This window comes from Poecilia formosa, unplaced genomic scaffold (assembly GCF_000485575.1).
Source record: "Poecilia formosa unplaced genomic scaffold, Poecilia_formosa-5.1.2 Scaffold34, whole genome shotgun sequence".
Taxonomy (NCBI): Eukaryota; Metazoa; Chordata; class Actinopteri; order Cyprinodontiformes; family Poeciliidae; genus Poecilia; species Poecilia formosa.
In genome coordinates, this window is record NW_006799973.1 from 773,219 (window position 1) to 793,984 (window position 20,766).

The 20,766-nt window shown below is 38.6% G+C and overlaps 1 protein-coding gene across 3 annotated transcripts in view; it reads right to left on the bottom strand.

Moving 5' to 3' along the window:
- Window positions 1–20,766, bottom strand: part of pitpnc1b (phosphatidylinositol transfer protein cytoplasmic 1b) — a 43,694-nt gene that overhangs the window by 19,359 nt on the left and 3,569 nt on the right. The window contains exon 1 of one of the 3 annotated variants that reach the window (XM_016670537.1): window positions 12,930–13,031. The exons of 1 other annotated variant lie outside the window; for it this stretch is intronic. Coding sequence is in view for 1 of the 2 variants with exons in the window: in XM_007550020.2 (XP_007550082.1) it covers window positions 3,681–3,728 (48 nt within the window). In the remaining variant the exon portion in view is untranslated. Of the gene's footprint in view, window positions 1–3,680; window positions 4,348–12,929; window positions 13,032–20,766 lie in introns of those variants that run through there. One more of the 3 variants, XM_007550020.2, reaches the window with a different exon arrangement.

A 20,766-nucleotide genomic window follows, 5' to 3' on the forward strand; every position in this document is an offset into this window, starting at 1 on the left:
TCTTGTTCCAATTACAATGGAGTGTCAACATTCAATATTTACTCATTGGATGTTTATTTGACTTAATTAATCATAGTAATGTGTACTTTTAACACCGCAGCACTGAGTACCTCCTACACATGCTATAGATCTTCTCACCTTATTAAAGACTTTTCTGTCCTTAAATCACTGTTGCCATGTGTCACATGTTGACAGTTTTTTTTGGCATGTTTCCTCCTACTGTTGTTTTTTTTTTTAAGACCAGTCTTAAAGCAATGCAACCATCACGAATTCTGGAAAGGTGTAAATATAGCCTCTCACAACAGGATGGAAACTCTGCTCATTGTGTCAGTGTGACTGCAAGTGAACGGAATAAAATATACTTCAGTTTCCTTATGATTAAATCTCTCATGCGCATGTGCTCGGCTACAATTTCCAGTTCTAAACAAATGGAAACCAACTTGCCTTGGCACTCCCTTCATCCTTTAAGATAAAAATACAAGATTGTTTTTAATGGCCTGCTTTTAAACCGCAAAACAAAAAAGATTTGATAAAAGCTTTTTTTGGAAATAAATCAATAATTATTGTGATTGAAAAGTGGGTTCTATACAGTGATTTGCACTGATAACTTTGCTGCCACAGAAACGCTGTATATAGGAAAGATTTATTTTTGTCGTACAATTTAATTGATAATAGATTACATTAATATGATTAGTTAAGGTAAAAGCAGAGTAGTTTAATCATTTGGCTTAATGAGGGTTAGTTCATAGTCTGCTGCCAGTTTCCCATCTTGTCTTATGTGCAAGCATTTTAAAAAGTCCTTGTTGTATGAACTAAGCTACAGGAAATAAGCCAAATTTGGTGAAGCGTTAAGTCTTGTCATGTTGTTGATGCACTCTTGTTGTGAATAGCGTTTTAGGATCAAGGTTGTGGAATTGACATCATTCTGCTGCATATAAATGGGGAACGTTACAGTTGTCATGACATCACCGCCTTTTATTTATATTTTTGGGTTTTCATATTTATGAATCTCATTATTTTCTGAGAATTACTTTTCTTACATTATTTGAGAACCCTCAAGGGACCAGGCAGACTATTTACACGATTTAGCATAAAGTCGGTCATGCTATCAGTTTCACTTTCAGTTTCAAACATCTACGATTTCTTTTCGGTTTTGTAACAGTGAAGTATTCTTGTTGTTAGCAATAAATCTCGCAGCAGTCGAATGGACTTGAGGTAATAATTACAGCTTGGAAGATGAAGAAGTAACATCTACATCCATCTAATCCACCCTTGGCTTAACAGACAGAAATCACCATCTGACAACTTCTGTTTTCCTCACGGTGCATTCAGATTTAAAGGAAAATTTCTCTCGAGGCCTTTTGACAAGAATTTAAATTGGTAAAGTTGTAAGTTTTACAGCATTTATATTCATGCATATAAACTAAAACAATCAACTCCGCAAGATTGTGGATCATTAACTGTTTTATAACTCGAAAGTTGCAAACAGCTGCTGCTGTGTCTGACTGAAAATGGAAATTTATTTTATGCTTGCTGCAATTACACAAGTAATAAAGTTAAGCTAAATCTATTCCCAAAATGGAAATCTGCTTTGTAGGAAGTGTGACTTAAACATTCAATCAGTATCTTTACACAAAGAGCAACATAGAAAATAGCATTGAAAAACTTCAGTGGTGTTTTCAGAAAAAACAGCTAAAAATAAAACTTGTTTCTTCTTCAGATGCAAGCTAGTGTAAGCACTACAGTAGCACCATATGTTGCTGAAGTAACAATTTAAAGTTTCCATCAGCTCTGTCCTCAAAAGTTGAACGGTTTACAGTTCATTTATTGATTTAAAAAAAAAAAAAATTCTTGTATATAGCAGTCACTCAGGTAGTGGTGAATTTACTCAGATTGTTTCAGTTTTTGTGTTGTTGAAAAGGTTGCTCCCTTTAATAATTGCAGTTGCTCCGGTGAGTCACGCTGCTAACCTAGGATGTTAAACCTAAAAACCCCAGAGGCAGTGACAGTCTCCTGTTGACATAACCATTTGCTGTAACTAGCACCAACTCTGCCCTCCAGAGATGTTGTTGTCTTGTGACATTTTCATCAATTATACTCAAGTTGAAATGCAAATATTTAGCTCGCTGACGTACAGTGTTTGACATATAAAGACAGCTTTGCTTTAATGAAGTGTACAGAGATCTTTTAAACCATGTTACAATGCTAAGAGATGTCTACATAGAATGAATAAAGAAAATTTAATGTGATTTGAAGAACATCTCCCTGGTAAAATATTATTCCAAATTTCATTAATGTCTGGTGTTAGTAAACCCAGTATGGCCTTTATCAGGTGCGCTTGTGGAGTTGCTTGCTAATGCAAATAGCAAACATATCAGTCACATGACTTCAACTCAGTGCTTTTAAAAATCTAGACATGGTGAAAACAACTTCATCTGATGACTACTTCTACAGAAGGATGCACTGTGACAAAACAGGAACAATGAGTTTACTCTCCTCAAAAGACCTCCACCGTCATCTGATCTTAACCTAGTCAAGCTCTTTTGGAATGAGAGATGGGTATCATGGAAGTTCAACTATCAGATCTACATCAACTTTTGACATGTTTTGGTTCACGTTTAATGTTTCCGATGAAGAATTCTGGCTGCTCTGAAGGCAGAAGTGGATTCTGCTACCAAGGTGTACCCCGTAAAGCAGCCAGTAAGTGGATTAGTATCTTCCTCAACCAAAAGAATGCAAAGATTGAACCATCAGCCTTACCAACTCACTCTACCAACTGAGCGTCCGTTACCTGTAAGCTTTTCCACAAGCAAAACGTAGCTCTTAGCATTCCACGGCACAGAAGCAGAGTATTGTGTAACAGAAGAGGTAACGGATATCCAGATGTGCATAATCCACCTATTTTAATGCAGCATGTTGGTTTAAATTTTGTAAATGGCATGAAACGAAGTAGCATTTCTTTTATTTGATACATCCTCAGGCAAAGCTGCATTTAAACTTGCATTACATTCAGCCAAAAGAGGATTTGCTGCAAGCTCAAGTTTACGTGTGTCCTGCACTGATACCGTAAATCCCATTCTGGACTGTTATTTGTCACTGTCATTGTTGTGGTAACAGATAGAGGTGAGGGATGGGGGTAGGTGGGGAGGGGACGTGGAGGTGCGTACAGGAGAGGATGAGGACATTTCTTTTGAAGGACACTTGAGGGAATAACTCTCTCACTCTCCTCCCTACAACAGGATCTCTGTGTGAATAAAACTGCAGGCCAGGTAGCTTTGTCTGAGCTAAGGTCTTGGTCAGCTGTAACCAGTTTGACTAGTTTCTGTATTTGCTCTGAATGCTACACAACTCCCTCATTTGTAAAGTATACACACACACACACACACAGGGGGTGGAGTGGGGGGGCGGAACAGTAGTAAAACAATAGAAGCCTGACTTTGTGGGGATGCCGCCCAAGTGCATTGACTCGGTCAACCAAGGATGCTTCAAGATCCAGTGTGCCAAAACACCCTCGGAAAACACTTCCCATCATCACATTAACACTTTTCTAGATTGTAAGTTGATTATATATGATCACATTGCAAATTAACCTTCTCTTTAGTTCGCTGGTTTACAGTAATGGGAGGGTAGTGGTTCGTTTGTGTGTGTGTTGCATGAGCGTGGGAAAGACAAACACTTACCTCCTCCACCGTCAGTGGCATGCATATGCGATACTCTTTCATCAACATGGTGCTGCTGCAGGGAACACTGTCTTTTGGAGGTGAACGGAGACACTGTGCTTTGGTTTGTTTATCTGTGTTGTCTCGCTTGCATAGTAGACTTGCTCAGGCACGCAGCACATGGACCACAGTGACCTCTTTACAGCCGCTCTCCTTCCCCCCTTTGTTTTGCTGATGTCAGGAGTCCGTGGAGTTGAGTCCACCTCTTTGTCAATGAACGTCTACTGTTTTCTTACTTTTTTCCGCTCCTCTGAGGCTCGTCTTTGCTTTTGGTTTCTCTTCCTCAATTAATCTCGACTCGACTTCTTAACTGCTGTTAGTACTCTCTCCTTGGCTGCTTCTTGTCTCCGTTTTCTGTTCTCTCTGATTGCTGTTTTCTCCCTGCCTTTCTGGTGCTGCGGTAAGAGCAAAGTGGTAATTAGCTAAGGTAAAAAAAAAGACCTGCAGTTAACCAACCTTTCCCCTCCTGGCTCTGTCTGAGCTTTGTTTAATTCCTCTGCATGTGTAACCTTCCTGTCTCTGCGGTGCTCCTCCTCTCTAAACCGGCCTCCTCTGCTTTCAGTCCCTCTCACAAATTCCTCTGCCGGTTTTCCTTATCTGTTTTTTTCCCTCTCCGTCTGAGAGTATCCTCTCCCCGCCCACTGTATTTTCATTCCTTTCCACCTGTGTCACCTCCCTCCATGATCTTTATCTGCTCTTTTGTTTCTGTCACTCAGATGGCTGTCAACAATAATTGTGTTCCTATAACCGACAACTTGAAGTTGTGACGATTTTTTATTTTTTTATTTTTTTACGCATACTTCTCCGACATCTACGTCCAGAGGCACTTTTGGCATAGATATTTTTTTGTAAGGGCATGCTAATGCATGAACTGCTTTTTGGAGTTATATCACCAACACTCACCAAAATGAGTTGTGAAAGCACACAGATCTTTACTTCAGCAAAATCCTTTCAAAAGAGAAGTGCAGTCAATAAAACATTGAGAACTTCCAGTAAAGTTAACCACAAACACACACCAGCTGTTGGCTACTTACAGTTGAAGTTATGCAATGTGAACAGTAAAAAAAAGATGTACATTTTTATCTCCATCGGATGTCAAATCAGACTCATTTAGAATTAACAATGCTATTTATATTGCCTAAATGCTAAAACATTTCATAAAGATTTTTTAAATTTTATTTTTAGTAATTTTCTTCCATCTTCTTATTATTTGAAATGATGTGATGTGTTACACATTTTAGATATGTTTCCTTAAGGCTGCTGCAACTTTTTAAATAAATATTTTTTAATATATTTATTGAAAATGTCACTATGTGATGACAGTATGATAGGAGTCAGATAACTTGTTAAAAAAAAAAAAAGAATTGAGTTCCTATTTGTTGTTCCAGGTCTATTTAGAAACAACCAATCAGAGCCAGGAGGAGCTAAGACCCTCCCCCTGACTCTGATTGGTTGTTTCTGACTGGGAGCAGTGCATTTCTTCAAATTGCAGTAGTAGCACTGGGAGAAGGTGGAGGAGCTCAATATTTTCAGATTGTCTGACTCAAACATATTTTTTTTATGAAAGTGAAATTTTAAATGAATGTTTTAGTTATTTTCTGCAAATATATTTTCTTTTTTTTGCTTCTTTTAGTAGAACTATGTGTACTGTGTTCTGTCCTCTGAACTGCTTAGTGAAGTGATTTGGTTTTTCGTGCTTACTTATCTTAGGACAAAGGATGAAATTTAGCTTTTGAGCTAATTCTTTCATATTTACACTGCCATGAATTGAACTAATGTTGATTAATGTGTGCTGTCCTAATCAAATAAATTAAAGTCCTCAGAATAACTTGCTGGAATTTTGCACAGTTCACCCTGACTGAACTGGTGCAACTGAATCAGGTTGTTTTCTAGCTCAGACACACTTTTCAAATTGTTTAAGGGACTGTGGAGAGAGCTTTGTGTGTCTATTTAAAAATATTAGCTACTATGTAGCTAGTTTGGGAATATTTGTGCCCAAGCTTTAACTTTCTGGTTGATGTCTTGAGATATTGTTTCAATAAGTTCCTTGTAATGTTCTTTCCTAAATGTCCCATCTAGTTTGTGAAGTGCACCAATCCCTTCTTCAGCAAACGTAGCTCTTTCCATCCTGAATGGTATGACGTCTAGACATTCCTACTCTGTTTATTGTTCCTTGGAATAATGTGGCATCTTAAAGCATGAACACATACCAGCTCGGTATGAATCAGACTTGTCCTTGTTGTGAATTAATCAGAAGCTTACAAAGCAATGACATATTTATCTGAGCTTTCCAAAATTCCTTAAAATCTTAGTGGAGATAAATCAAATCTTTTAAATAATATAAAAAAATTTTTTTTTAGAAATTCTCAGCCACGGTTCTGACATTTAGCATGTATAAGAAACCTTGGCCAGGTTAACTACTATGAGCTAAAAGAAGTCAGTAATTATGATACCAAAAAATATTCACGTGAAGAAACAGATGATTTTCATCTTGTGCAGGCGGAAACATTCAGACCGCTGGAGAAAAGGACCTGTGATCTTTTTGTCTCTGTCTCTAAAGGAACAGCCCTTGATTTTAGAAATCTCAGTGTTAAGGTATGTATCTGAATGCTGATAGCTGATTCTGAAATGCTGTGCTAAAATGCTTCAAAGACAGTTAAGATATTAAGTTTTTAGCCTTTGTTTAAAAAAAACAAAGGTTTCAGGGATTCCAAGAAAACCTTCAGTTTTCCTTGGAATCTTCAGGGAAACTTGTAAGTAATATTCCCACACTTTGGAAATTGTGACATGTAATTAAATTATAACCTTCAACCAGTCATGCAGTGACAATTTCTTTTCTATGTACTTATTCTAATAACATAGAAAAGTCCCAAGGATTCCTGCTGTACTACAGTTTTGTAATGTATCAGCTTGGAAACGTTTGTATATTTTCTGGTGTCACAGTGGAATAAAAAGTTTGAGAAGCACTGCCCTACATCATTGTTGCCCAAACTGGCGGCGGCCTCCTCAAACGGACCCCCTTCCCCCCTCCTCCTCTTCTTCTCAGCGCGCTTCAGTTCACTCTGAGTGTATGAATGGCCGTCACACAGAGTGGGCCACTGGATTAAACATTACCTGAGCCAAGAGAGCTGCCATGAAGCAAAGCCCCTGACTCGCTCACATTGTATTCCCTCCTGACCTTCAGCTGGGTTTAATTGAATCCACTCTCAGTCAATGAGTAGTGGAATCGAAGCAGTCCTAATATCTGACTCGTGTCTGTCCTTGAGTCATGGGGTGCTCAGCTGCTGCCCGCCGCATATTGTTACTTCCCCATCAAATAGGAGAAGCAGATGTTTTGATTTCTCCGATTCAGGCTGGTGTCCCAATACCAACAGGCGGGCCTGGATTCCTCCTTTCTGGCGGATTTCGTTGGCTGTGTCTAGAGATGGAGCTGAAGGAGCTCCACGTGTCTTTCCTATCATCAGCTCCTTACTGAAAGAGCGGTGAAAATAAATTCCTGGTGGGGTTTGCTGCTATCTTATCAGATCAGTGTTTGGAGAAGGGAAGCCACTTCAGAGAGCTGAGGTGTGCTTTGCTCGTCTCAGCCTGAATTTTTCCCCAGACTCGCATTGACTCTGATGGCACACGCGGCATCACAGTTTAAAGACTGATTGGCTGAGACTCAGATGCACATTCAGCAACGAATCCGAGATTTGTTTGATGATTTAACTGTGGTTAAAGAGCGATCTGGGGGCAAAATGGCAAGACTCTCAGATGACTTATTGGGCTAAACGTAAAATTGATTTCCTAATTGATTTCTTTGAGAGATTGAACAGATGTGTATGGGAGTATGAGGTTTATCTGCCTGCCTAGTTGAAAAGTCAGTGTGAACTATTTACAAAGGATGCAAAGCTCTAGAAGTGACTTGACAAGTATCGCTTGGCATCACATGCAGCGTATGTTATTTACATGTGATTTGTATCCGGATACATAACACTGCAAACACTGAATCAGTCTACTCTGTGAGAAGACAAATGCAAATAAGTCGCACCGAGATACAAAACATGTAAATGTCTGCCGCGGGGCAGCACAAAGCCAAAGAATAACAAAATAAACATAGAAAAATAGGGAACTTTTCTATAGTATGTTTTGGTCCTACCTCTAAGAGGTACACTAAAAGCATACAAAGCTGCGCACAATCACTGCGAATACTGTCAGGGCTCTGCATCTAATATGAAAGAAAGCAACATCACAAAGGGCTGCCTTTAGTTTCTTTTTCTTTACGCTAGGGAGGACTTTGTACTTCAAGACTTTTCTGAGCGGTTTACAGTTTAACTGTGCAAAAGTGCTATGATGCAACATTTTTAAAATGTCCCTTAAAATAGGAATATTGTCTAAGATGTTGAAACTAGATATCAACGTGAAAAAAAAAAAGAAGTTAGTTGGCTGCCTTGTTGGTTTACTGACTAACTTCATACATCTTGTACTTGCTGAACTCAAGAAGTGGTTCACTGCAAAATGGCTCCTTTTGTACACAGACTCTCAGCTGACATCTTTCCATCGGTACAACACATTGTAGCAATACTCAATTCCTCCCCCCCCCTTTTATTTAATTGGGATTTCATGCAATAGACCAAAGCAGGATTAGTGTGAATTGGGAAAAAAAATATATCTACCTGTTTACAGATAATTCTGAAAAGCATGCTGCTGTCATGTTTGGTTTGCAGATGACCCAGGCACAGATGTCTTTGTTGAGGTGAATATTTGAAAAGGTGACAACCAAAGACAAACTTATTTATAGAGAAGACATGTGATGGCCAGAGCATAAAAAAATCCAACACACAGAACTGAAGTAGGCAACAGAACGATCCAACAGGGAATGACTGAAGGTGAGTGGCTTAAATAGTGGGGAGCTTGATTACTGAACAAAGAAAAAGTGGATGATTGAACCGAGTGCAGCTGGAGGAGAGACCAGGCAGACAGACTGAGTGGAGGGAGACGCAGGAGAAGAGCAAGGAAGAGAATGATAATGATAATAATAATAATAATAATAATAATAATAAAAAAACTAAACTAAATACAAAAGCATGATTAACCAAAGTGAGATCTAACCACAAGTAAATGAATAATGGTTACAGGAGATTGATTTAAAATAAAGGAGGGATGGTAGAAACAGAAAACTAATAATTAAGTTGGGGCCATATAAACAAATCAAAATGCAAATAGTGGGAACACCAAACAACCCAGGACCCTGACAGCTGCAGGCTTGTATTCAGAGCTACAATGAAATGGTTTTCATCAATGCAAATTTATATATTAGAATTGCCCAATCAAAGACCGAAATCCAATTGAAAAATTTGCGTTAAGATCTGAAAATTGACGTAACAGAGTCTCTTTGTCAATTCCGACTGAGATTAAGCTACTGAAGAAGGAAAATTGGCACAAAGGTGGACGTAATTGTGCAAAAGTGTGGTGAAAGGTTATTTTAGAAAGTAAACACTTGGGAGTGAAACTGCTTACATGCAACATTAGATGTTATTTTTAAGATTTTATTTGTGAAACTTTTGAAAACAATTAGATGAATTTTCAGTAAATATGTTTATATCACTTTTGTCAGTTTCAAGTTATTTCAGTAACCACTGTGGTCCACAAAGCAAAAATGCCCCTCCCTTCCACATCCCCTAAGTAACAAAATGTATACCTCTAAATCTAGAGCAATATAAATAGATTTGCACAGTGGTGAGGCACTGTGCAAATCTGTTTGTGCACATCTGTTTATGCAAATGTCCAGGAAATGTCAGTTGGTTTGTGTTTTTAATACCTTAACCCTAACAACTTTTCAGCCACATTTGGACATTAATAGATATTTATAGATATATCTGTTATAGATTGCAGACTTCTCAGCCTTGCATCTTTAAACCTGAACTATTACATGTTTAGAGAGAGGGTAAAATTGCCTTCCGCATGTATTTTCAAAAAAATACTCTTCAAAACCCATTTAGCCTTTAATTATAATTACATTTATCGGAGTAAATTTCAGCACAGCCTGGTCTGCTTAAGGTAAGTAGATTTTATTTTACGTTCAGCCTGTGTTTCAGTCAGGGATCGACAAAGATTCTTGGCTTAGTTATGAAAAAAATTCTAATAACAGCCAGAAAAAAATACATTTTGGATCTCTTCAACATAACCACAGCAGTGGTGGTGTTGTCGCTTCTGACTGGACTTGTCAGCCTGCTAACCAAGTCCATGGAGGAGAAGCTTGTTTATTCCTGTGGCCCTGACATATAATAACACTTTAGATGCCTTCACCACATAATGGGGTCTTGAGAAGTCATGCTGCTTATATTATGTTTTCCCATGTTTTCTAGACTGACAGTTCAAGCATGAAGAGGTGATGGAGTTCAGCAACATTTCTTCTTGGTGGGGATACTCACTCACTCTCCCATGAGCACTCCTTGGAAACTTCAGAAATAATAAGCTACATTTAGACCAGAAAAAAAAAAAAAGAGAAAAAAACGTCCTTTGAAACCTTTTGAATAAAAACACACTGTTTCTTGTGAAAACTGCTACGAATCAGGACAGTTGTAGTTCTTAATTCGGCTCCTGCTTCAAGGTACTTTATATGCACAAGCATGACTAGTGACCTTGTGTACAATGATAATCAGTACATGAGTGTACACAGATTGGTCAAAAAAAGGACGGCAGCCCCTTGGAACCGCCATTAAAAAGGGTAATGAACTGAAACTAAGATCCAGGCTCTGCTGAACCTTATGAAATGAAGCAAACACAACTCAAATGTGACTTTATGCCACTCGCTTGCAAGCTGTTACATCACTCCAGAGTTCTTCTTGGTGGTGCAAATGCAAGAACAAAAAGGCCTTAATCTTATTTAGTTCTTGGGAAAGTTCCCCAATGATTTGTCACCATTAATTAGTCTCCAGAACTGCTTTGCTTGCAGGTGTTTGTGTTTAATCTTTTAAGAGTATAACGGTATCTAAACATGCCTTCACTCTCCTTAGTATCACTCTTCATTTGTTTTAGTCAAACATCCCTGTTTTTATTTCCATACTAGTGAAAAAAAAATCAAAAAAGGAGCAAATTCCTTACTTTTGACATGAGTCTTTTTTCCTATAGGTAAAATTTATCTGAGTACATGGTGAAGCACTTTGAAGCTATTCCTGCAGGTCAGAGCTGCTCATCCTCATTTCCCATCCTGCAGGATGAAGGAGCAGGTGCTGATTAAACTGGAGGGGACTTCATGGAGGTCCTTATGCTGTTCACATCCTCACGTCGTTCAATGAAAAATGAATGGATGCTCTCTTAAAAACTGGTGAGGTGTTCTTTGACCTCCGTGTCCCTAGCTCTTACTGTGTGTGCGCATGACTGAGTGTGGCTGTATTTCAATGCAGTGACATTGAGGAGCAGTATGGAGCTGTATAAAGCAGAAAAAAAGGAAGAAGCAGATCATTAACTGGTGGGCTTTCTGCCGCTGCTGCATTACCAGCTCTTCAATCTCAAGGTAGGGTCTCAAGCCAAGGATAAAAGTTCACTCGCAGGCTGATGACAATAAATGTCAGTGTCTCCAAAAAGCTTGCTGTAGGTCATGTTATGTGAGGAGCTTCGAGATGGATTATATATGAAGGAGTGAAGAGGCATAAATTTCAAATCAGACTCAGCATGTGAAGTATTAGGCGCTGTTATAAACAAAGTTAAATTTTGTCATGGTATGTTTTCTGATTTAGAAAACATACATTGAACTGTACATATCTGGTTCTAGATTATAGAGCAGGAGTCTGAGATTAACCTCGAGAAGGTTCAGTGCAAAGGCCTGCACTACTTCCTAGCATACAAACACTCCCAAACTTACCTTATATGGAGATATGGAATGAGATTGGGAACTGTGGGAAATTAGATATACTGGAGATATGATTAGACTGTGGAACAGGTTTATCAAAGTGGCATAGACAAATAGATAATTGGATAGATTAACACAACACATTTTCTGCTGAGACTTGTCCAACCGATATACTTGGGCTAGACAGAGTGAGAGGATTTTTGAGGTGGCTGATTTTCAGTTCATTTACAGAAATAAGTTTAGAGCTAACATTGAACAAATTAAATGGCTCTGTTTTGAAGTTTATAAATGTAAATGGGCTAATGACATTTTACATGAGCCAGAATTACAAACCTGTTGCTTGTGGTCCAGATCTTTATGTGACATGGAGCTGAACTAAAAACTAGAGGTCAGTGTTTGCACATCTTAGATCTGGTACTTTGCCTCCAGCATTAGGAACTGGACGATTTCACTCAGTCCAAGAGGAAGAGCAAAAATTTTAATGAAAATTGAAAATTAAATGTGCTTTTTGTTTTATTGTCATTTGTATGCAATTCTCAGAAATTCATTGTTTGGTAAAGCCCTTGATGTTAACCCACATTTTCTTTTTTGATGGCTGATGAATATAAATTACAGCATTTATTTAAGTACCATGTGTTTCTGTTAGCTCAGTATGTTTCAAAAGCTTGGCATCTTCAAAAGAGGACACTTTATGTTTAAGTCTCTGTCATTATATTTGAATATGTTTGTATGTCTCCAAAAGCCAATGAGGGCAGGGAATCTTACATGGTGTGTGGCACAAAAGAAACAAACTATTACTCCTCAATTTGTGGGCTAAGGTCAGCTGCCGGTGCCTGGTAGCTGATCATGGCCAGTATCATCAGTTTGTGCTGTTGTAATTTATAATTTTAAGATGGAAAAAATATTTCCAGAGGTCACGGTCTAAAATCTTTGTAGCACAGTTGATGGGCACCAAATTAGTTTCATTTTGTAAATGTGGAGTAACTGGTTGACCTTTGCCCTCTGGAAACATTTATCAGTATCTTTAAAATGATAGTGGCACAAACAATGATTTTTGCTGCACAAACATTTAAAGAAGGCAGTGTGGGGCAACTTCACTCAGGGCAATAAAGCTAATGCTGCTTCTGCTCTTCTATGCCTATGGATTTACTGATAACCTCTCTCCTGCGAGGGACGGACACGTCGTGGTTGCAGCGACTAAGACGAGGGCAGATAGTGGATACACTGAAGTTTTTTTTATTTTTTTTTATCTCACAGCGGGTTAAGAGGTAAAGCTTTGCAGTGAGATTTAAAATGATGAACTCAGCATTCTTGGAGGATAAGGTGTGACTGCTTTTTGAGCTCAGTGTTGTACAGTCATCAAGAGTAGTAAGTACCAGAATCTCTCTGAGCACGTCCAGATCTCCTGGCTTTCTGTCTTCTCCTCGCTATCTACGACAAACCCGCTGGACGCCTCTGATCTCTGTTTTGGTCCAATCATCAAAAACCTGAAGTATTTGGGTCAGACTGTAGCCTTGCAAAAAAAAAAAAAAAAGATAAGAGGAGAAAAAAATAACAGTGACAGACAGTACACATGCCATCTTTATCCCTTGTTCTGAAAATGCATTAGAGCACAAACTGTAGCCATATGCCAGTGCAGCAGACAGAATGCAGGCTAGCTATTGAGCCAACATCTTTTTATGAGTTTTATTTCATATGATTAGTTTATAAAACTCGCTACATTCTGCCAAGATGTAAGCCTAGTTTTAATCTCCTTGGAGCTGAGCATCGCGCTGCCGCTAAGACATCGATTGTACCAACTTCTTAATTGATACCACTGGTGGACCTCCTGCCAGGGGGGAATGTGGCTTCTTGTAATGTGTGTGTGTGTGTGTGTGCGCGTTTGTTTGTAATACCTTGTGGGGACGATTTTCCTGACATATACTACATTGTGGGGACCAATTGCTCCTTGTGGGCACCGGAGCCTGGTCCCCACGAGGGGAAACCCTGTCTTTGGGTCAGGGGTCAGAGTTAGGGCTAAGGTATGAATTGAGTTTTGGTTAGGGTTAGGGTTAGGTATGTGATGGTTAGGGTTAGGAAAAGGGTAAAGGTAAGGTTTAGGCTGTAGAAATGAATGGATGTCAATGGAAAGTCCCCACAAAGATAGCAACACAAACGTGTGTTTGTGCGTGCTTTCTGCCGTGTTAAAGACTTGCAGTGAATTCCCTGGTGACCTGGATGAAAACAGCACGTTCGCTTATCTCCATCGAATCCCAATCTTGAAAATACATATGCACTGCAGTCAGGGGGCTTATCCAACGTCGTTAGGGGGCTCCAGACAGTGTTCCAGGACACGCCAATCAACACGGCACCCTGACATGATAACTTGGCATGAGAGACGTTGCAACTGCCATCATTAATTCCTCCAAACTCATGCACACGCATACTGCACCCATATGGACATATGTCAGGCTTCTTCCTCCTGTAATCAAGTCCTGAGGCTCCAATTATAAAAAAGAATTATTCATTTGGAGATTTTCACCATATTCATTATCTCACTGAATTCCATACACCAGATCCACTGCTAAAACTACGTTCTTTGATGAATAATGGGTGTTGTTTGAAACGGTTCACTGTTCCTAAATGTCATCATTAATCTGGACAAGTAGAAATGTTGCCAGCTCATTTCTAAAGTGGAGAGTGTAATTGTGTTTCGTCTCTTAAGAGCTTGTGTATGAGAAAAAGATCCAAATCTCTGTTATAGCTTGCCTTATTCCTTTGTGTATCAGAGGGGTGTATAAAATGCAAAGGGGGGAGAGGAACGGGTTTTTATGAGCACTGGAGGCAGCCGAAAAACGAGCGTGTATATAAAGGCGCTCAGAGCTGGGATGATCAGAGGGTGTGAGCCCAACATATTCATCAGGACTCTCTCCACGGGGATGAGGCCTGAGCACCACGGAGACGAATAAAAATTCTGTGGGCCGAACAGAAATGAAATAATTTATTCCTGGAATGGAGTGGAGGGGCGCTGGAGACAGTGCAGGGAAGGGCAAGGGAATGGATCAAGGTTGCGTTCAGTGTGGCCCTGCACTTTTTCATATTCCACGCCACACGCTGGGAGGAAATTCAATTGCCGCTCTCCCTTCCCTTCCCTTTTTTTTTTTTTTTTTTTCTCGCGAAGGAAGTGAGAAAAAAAGGGGAAAAAAGATGTAGTCAGTCCCTAAATTCAAAGTGAATGCAAGGGGGAGGAATTTACAGTTCAAAGAAGATAAATATATCTTTTTAAAGATCAGTTGGTTCTCTGAGGCGCTTCCTTTAGGACTTGAGGAACCAACAAGTAACAGTAATAAACCTCTAAGACATTTTAATTCTATAAAAATTAAAAATGCACAATGAAACAACATGGTGTTTCCTTTTTCAGTTTGATATTGATGAAGGATATTGATTCTTCAGATGCTGGGACATCAAACAGCACCTGTAAGGAAGCAGCAGCCGTCTCATCTCTTGACAGCGAAGCAGCAGGGAGACCGGCCTAAGGTAGACAGTGCAACACTTTGGTCAGCATAAATGTCCGTCTCCCAGCCTGAATTCAGTCTTCATGCTAACCAACAGTGGCTGGTTTGGTTGCTGTTGTCCCACTTCTCCTGATTATTTCTAACTTTATTTAAGACTTTTATCTATCATATTAACCAGATCTTGTTTATTTTGAACTAAAATCAGTGAATTATGCTTCAACTTGCATGTTGATAATATTATCACCACGCTTTTTAAAATCCGGCCTTTGCTTATTTTCATCTGTTTAATTCTCTCTTGTTCTGTTTGCAAAAAAAACTAAACAAAAAAAAACAACAACTTTTAACAAGTTACTTTTATGCAGCCAATTTGGGAAAAAAAAAACATATTCTCATTCACATTTTTGAATTTTACTTGAAAAGAGGATGAACTCAGTGTGTTTATTAAGGCTGTTTTTAATTGCAGCCATCTGCGGGGTTCCTCTGATAAAATCCTGGTTCATTTTTAACATAATGACATGGACATAAACTTCGCTAAAGTAACTGAACTGCAGACATGCATTAAACGTTATTGCTGGAAAGAAACAGAGGAGGAAGTTGATATATTTCAAAATAAACTAATCTAGAAATTGAAGTTAAAATGAAAATTTTGACAGATAATGTGGCTCACGAGCCGCACATTAGCCACTCCTGCTAATGTCCCCCCCAGATTACCAAGGCTTCCAATGTAGTCGCCAAGCTCTTAGCTGTAAGGATATTAGAAATCTTTTCTGCAAAAAATAATTAAAAATTTCTTTACTTTCATTCACTTTTTAAGAAAACAGTATCGGGAAGAGCTGCACTCAGCTAAAGTTGACACAAGAACACCCAGTACTGTTAAGTCCACAGGGTTAACACCTCTCACAAATGCATTCAAATGAACATGCATAGCCCTGACATTTAGTTTGTTCTTTGTTTCCTTCCTTAAAGTCAGCTCTTTGATGTGTCCAGCCTCCCTCTTCCAGCTCACCACATTTCATACCTTCCCACTTGGCCGGCCAGGCCGCTGCCTCAGATGTTGACCTTGTATGGCTAAAAGGATTCCTCAAATTACTCCTTTATTCTACTTGTGCTCACTGTCTTTTTCTATGTTGCATTGGAGGTGGGGGGCCGTTATTGCAGTTGCATACTTGCTCCACTAAAGAAAGACCACATAGGGGAGCGGACCGTCCAATCATATGGGAGCATATTGTCAGAAAAGACAGGATGTCTTTATTTAACAGGATGTCCAGTTGGCGGAAGATAAGGTCCGTATTTTTTTTTGTATAATACTTTTACAATGTTATAGAAAAGCAGCATATTTGCACAGGTAATATTACCGACTCCCCCTAGTGGCCTGAAACACTTTGATTCTGTAGAGCAAGTTTGCAGCATTTCATCCTTGCTGCTGTTTCTGCTATTTGCAACATTTTCCCATTTGCTTCTATTTTCTGTGATTGTAGCATTGTTTTTTTTTTGTGTGTTTTTTTTTGTGTTTTGGAGTTCGCAAACTCCAAAACAATCATTTGTTGCGCTTTGCACCTGTTTGCTGCATGCTTGTAGCTGGAGGAAGATTGGCAATAATGAGAGAAAAATTAGTGATGTTTCTCTATCAAATGAAAGAGAAGTGAACTCACTTCACCTGTCAAATCTTTGGCGCAAAAAGAAAAATCAAAACTGGAATACAGATATGTTTGAGTTAAGAAAATGTCTAAGGAGAGGCTGTATTAATGCACCCAAAAGATGGAATAATCTGATGGCTCCGAGTTTGTCAGTGCACAGACTTAATAATCTCAGAGAGATTACTGACAAGTTCTTAGAAAGAAATCACAAATGGGAAAACTGCATTTACTGTTGAATATTTATGAGGAACTCCACTGCCTCAGATTGATTTGGTGTCAAAGAAACCTCCTTTCTTAGATCAAGATGAAACATTTTGGATTACCAGTAGTAAAACTCTGTTACGCTCGGGTACAACAAAGTATTTTAGTTGCAAACTCTGGAACCTTATGGGGGCAAACCAAAGCCTTTGCGTGTGCAGATGCAGTTACTGCAGGTGCTTGATTGGTTATGTTAGAATTGGTGAATATTTCTTGTTTAAACAGTGTTGTATGATACGGAGTCCTCTTTACCTCAGTGGCAAAAGCAGCCATTGTTTTTCTTCTAATCATTTGGAGAGAGTTTGATTTTAACAACTGGCTCCCCTCCATTGATTTGATTGGTTGAAGCCAGGCTGTGACAGACGACCAACAGATGGCTCATCCAATCATTTGCCAAGCATTTTCAGAAAAAGTCTGCCCTTTTAAAACACTTTCTGTTCAATCCTTTCCAGATGGCTCTTTCTAACAAACCACTTGACACATAAGGTAACGTGGGACCTTCACACTTCTTCACCAACACCCCCCTTTGTGTTTTTATTGTGAACAACACATGCCAAGAAAGCCATCAAGCTTTTACTACGCTGCAGAAGAAAAAGCAGGTTCTCAGATAACTGTTGAACATGTAACTGAGTAGAAACTCCCTGAAGGCGTTGTTTATCAAAATGCATGCCAGATGGAGGAAGGCGTCAGTCACACTGAGTGAAAACAACAGAATGTAAATTGTAAAAAAACCAAAAACAAAAACAAAACAAAACAAAAAAAGTCTTACTTAACATTGTTTTCACCAGATTTCAATGCTGCAGTGATGAAAGCCAACTTCAGTTTCAGATTTACTGTGAATCTGACACCACCCCTCTGAGAGTCTCACAGACCTTCAGTCTCAAAGTCTGCATGTTTTTGCTCACATTCAAAAAACATAATAAAAATGCTAACACTTTAACTATTTTATTCAATTGTTAAGTTTATAGACTGCTTTGAGGTTTCAAACTGTCAAAACTGCACTTTTACATAGTAAGTAATTACCACCTGAGGTACTGCGAGTGTGACAAACAATTTCTCCTAAACCTGTTTCTCCAGTCACTCCCTTTCTTTATGCATGAGAGTTTCTGTTACTTGAAAACCAAAACCATTTCCTGGAAACATATTCACCAGTCTGCTAATCAAAACAGTTTGGGATGCCTATAAACCAGGTACAAACTGCCAATAAACACAAAAACAGTCCCTGTTTGAGCATGTATTTGTAACAAATAAGCATTCTGATGCAGATAGTCTTAAGCGATTTATAGCCAAGCTTTTATTTATTTAGTTTTTATCCTACGAGTTTCATTTTTCTAAATGAAACTCATTTAGAAAAATGAGTTTCATTTTACAAGATTTACAAGATTTACTTACAAGATTTAGAGTTTATAATGTAAGATTAGCGTAAGTGCAAAGCAAGAGTATTTATATGTAGATGAAATACATATAAATACCGTGGTCTAGAGTTTACCGTTGCTCATCATGCTATTCAGGAAGGTTTTGGCTCGCAGACATAAACAAGTTGGTTCAAAGTCTCCATATCAGTTTGTAGAACAAAAGCTAAAGATCTTGTCAAGATGGTAGATGAGACTTGTAAGAAAGTCACAGTTACTGACATGGGCTGAGAGGCCACTCCAAAACAATACTGCATATGCAAGATGAAAAGTCAGATTAAAGTCTGCAAATACATGCAAGCGTAAAAAAGTAAAGATTTTGGAGACATGTTGCGTGGCATTCTGTCAAAATTAATGTTTGGCCATAATGACCACATTTGGCCAAACATGTGGTCAAATGTGGTCTTACATTAGATATGGTCAGAATACCATATCTAATGTGGAGTACAGTGGTGGCAGCATTATGTAGCTATTATTTCAAAAGTCCTGGTCTTTTGTGAGTTCTTTATGGAACACAAAGATGTCTCGTCTTGCAAACCTGACATAAAATATGAACTTCTATTGTCTCTTTAAGATTCTTTAAGATCCACTTTTATATCTAGAACATTCTAATTGTAAGACTTATTACGAGGAATATTAGTTGGGGTGTCCTAATTTATTCCTCATCAAAATAGCCTGTTTAAAGAACATTTTAGATACAATTTTAGATGGGCCTCTCTTATATTCTTTATCTGTACTACTTGAATCTATTTTTGTACTTTAAAATTTGTTGCCAAATTTTAAAGTACAATCTCCAATTATGTTTAAAAAACTCTCAGACTTTTATGCTTTCACAGGGGGTCCTAATTTATTTGTTTGATCACACTATACGTTGTAACTTTCTGAATTACCTGAAACAGGAATTTTGAGACATTTTCACAAAAGTTGCTCAATATAATGTGACTGTGTAAAATAAAAGCTGGTCAGGCTGCATTTTAGTTATCATTTGTATCTGTACATGTGCCTACATTTTTACAATAATTGTGCCTCTTCTGGTTAAAAATACAGCTACACACAAAGAAAACAAAAATGAAAAAAAAAACAAAGAAAGAGAGTGAAATTGTCAGTGGGCAAAACAACTGTATTACCACTCTGTCAATCTTTGCACATCTTATTGGTGTATGTCTGTGTGGTTCCTGCGTGAGATTGTAAGAATACACAAAGTTACTTGTTGCGTTTGTAGCTCAGAGTTAATAAATCCACAACTAAAGAAAGACAAATAACCAAGTCACATCAGATTCCACGAAGAAACACAAATAAAACTTTGAATAACACTTACTCACTCTTTCACACACAGTCAGGCGCAGACGCACACCACTACAGCAAAGTGCCTGAACAATACATCCAACCTGTCCTCATCACAGGAAGAGAAAATGTTCCCACACTGTAAATATTATGTAAGTGCTCTCAGACAATGTAAGCCCTTGTATGCAACAAAAGCGTGTCAATACGGACTTGAAGTAAATATAGTGACGACGCATACCATCACATAGGCTGCAGGCCAAGCAGAGACGGGAGGGAAGGGAGAAGAGCGCGTGATGATGAATTGATTGATGAATGCAAATGAAGATGAATGCATGTGGCAAATACAGATAACAAGAGAAATATGAAGAGCACAACAGCTGGTTTCACCATTTCACCGTGGCAGAAAATATGAATAGCTGATGTGTATCTGGCTTATTAATGCCACTGCAGCAACAGCAAACGCATCACTGAACCAGATACGGCTCCCTTATCACAAATCATTTGACACGGGAACAGCGAGCCGCCAGTCTCCCTGCAACACCTGGAACTTAATCACTGGGACGGGGCAAGCGGCTCGGCTCCAACGCCCTACACCCTAACTTTTATTACCATATGGACTGAGTCCTAAAACTGACCATAGATCAGTGCACAAGCAGAGTAACGAGCAGCCGTTTGTTTTTGTCCCTGGGGCACCGTCACTCCATCACAAAGCATTCAGATTGGTAATAACCAGGTGGAAGTAGCTGTGTGTGTGTGTATGGGTGTGTGTGTGTGTATGGGTGTGTGTGTGCGTGGCTGTTTGGGAGCGGCATTGCTGATAATTAATTAAAAGTCATTAAAAAAACACTTGAACAGTTTCTGTTTTTAATCTTTGATAAATCTTTTATGTTCTGCTCTGTGTAAACACAGTAAAGATGTCTGCTACAGAAAAAGGATGAGACAAAATAAACATTTAACATAAATCATTAATAATAAGTTAATGTGGAACAATGCAAGTCTTTTCCACACCTGTTTTCCATTAAATATTTCTCTCTATCTATCTATCTATCTATCTATCTATCTATCTATCTATCTATCTATCTATCTATCTATCTATCTATCTATCTATCTATCTATCTATCTATCTAT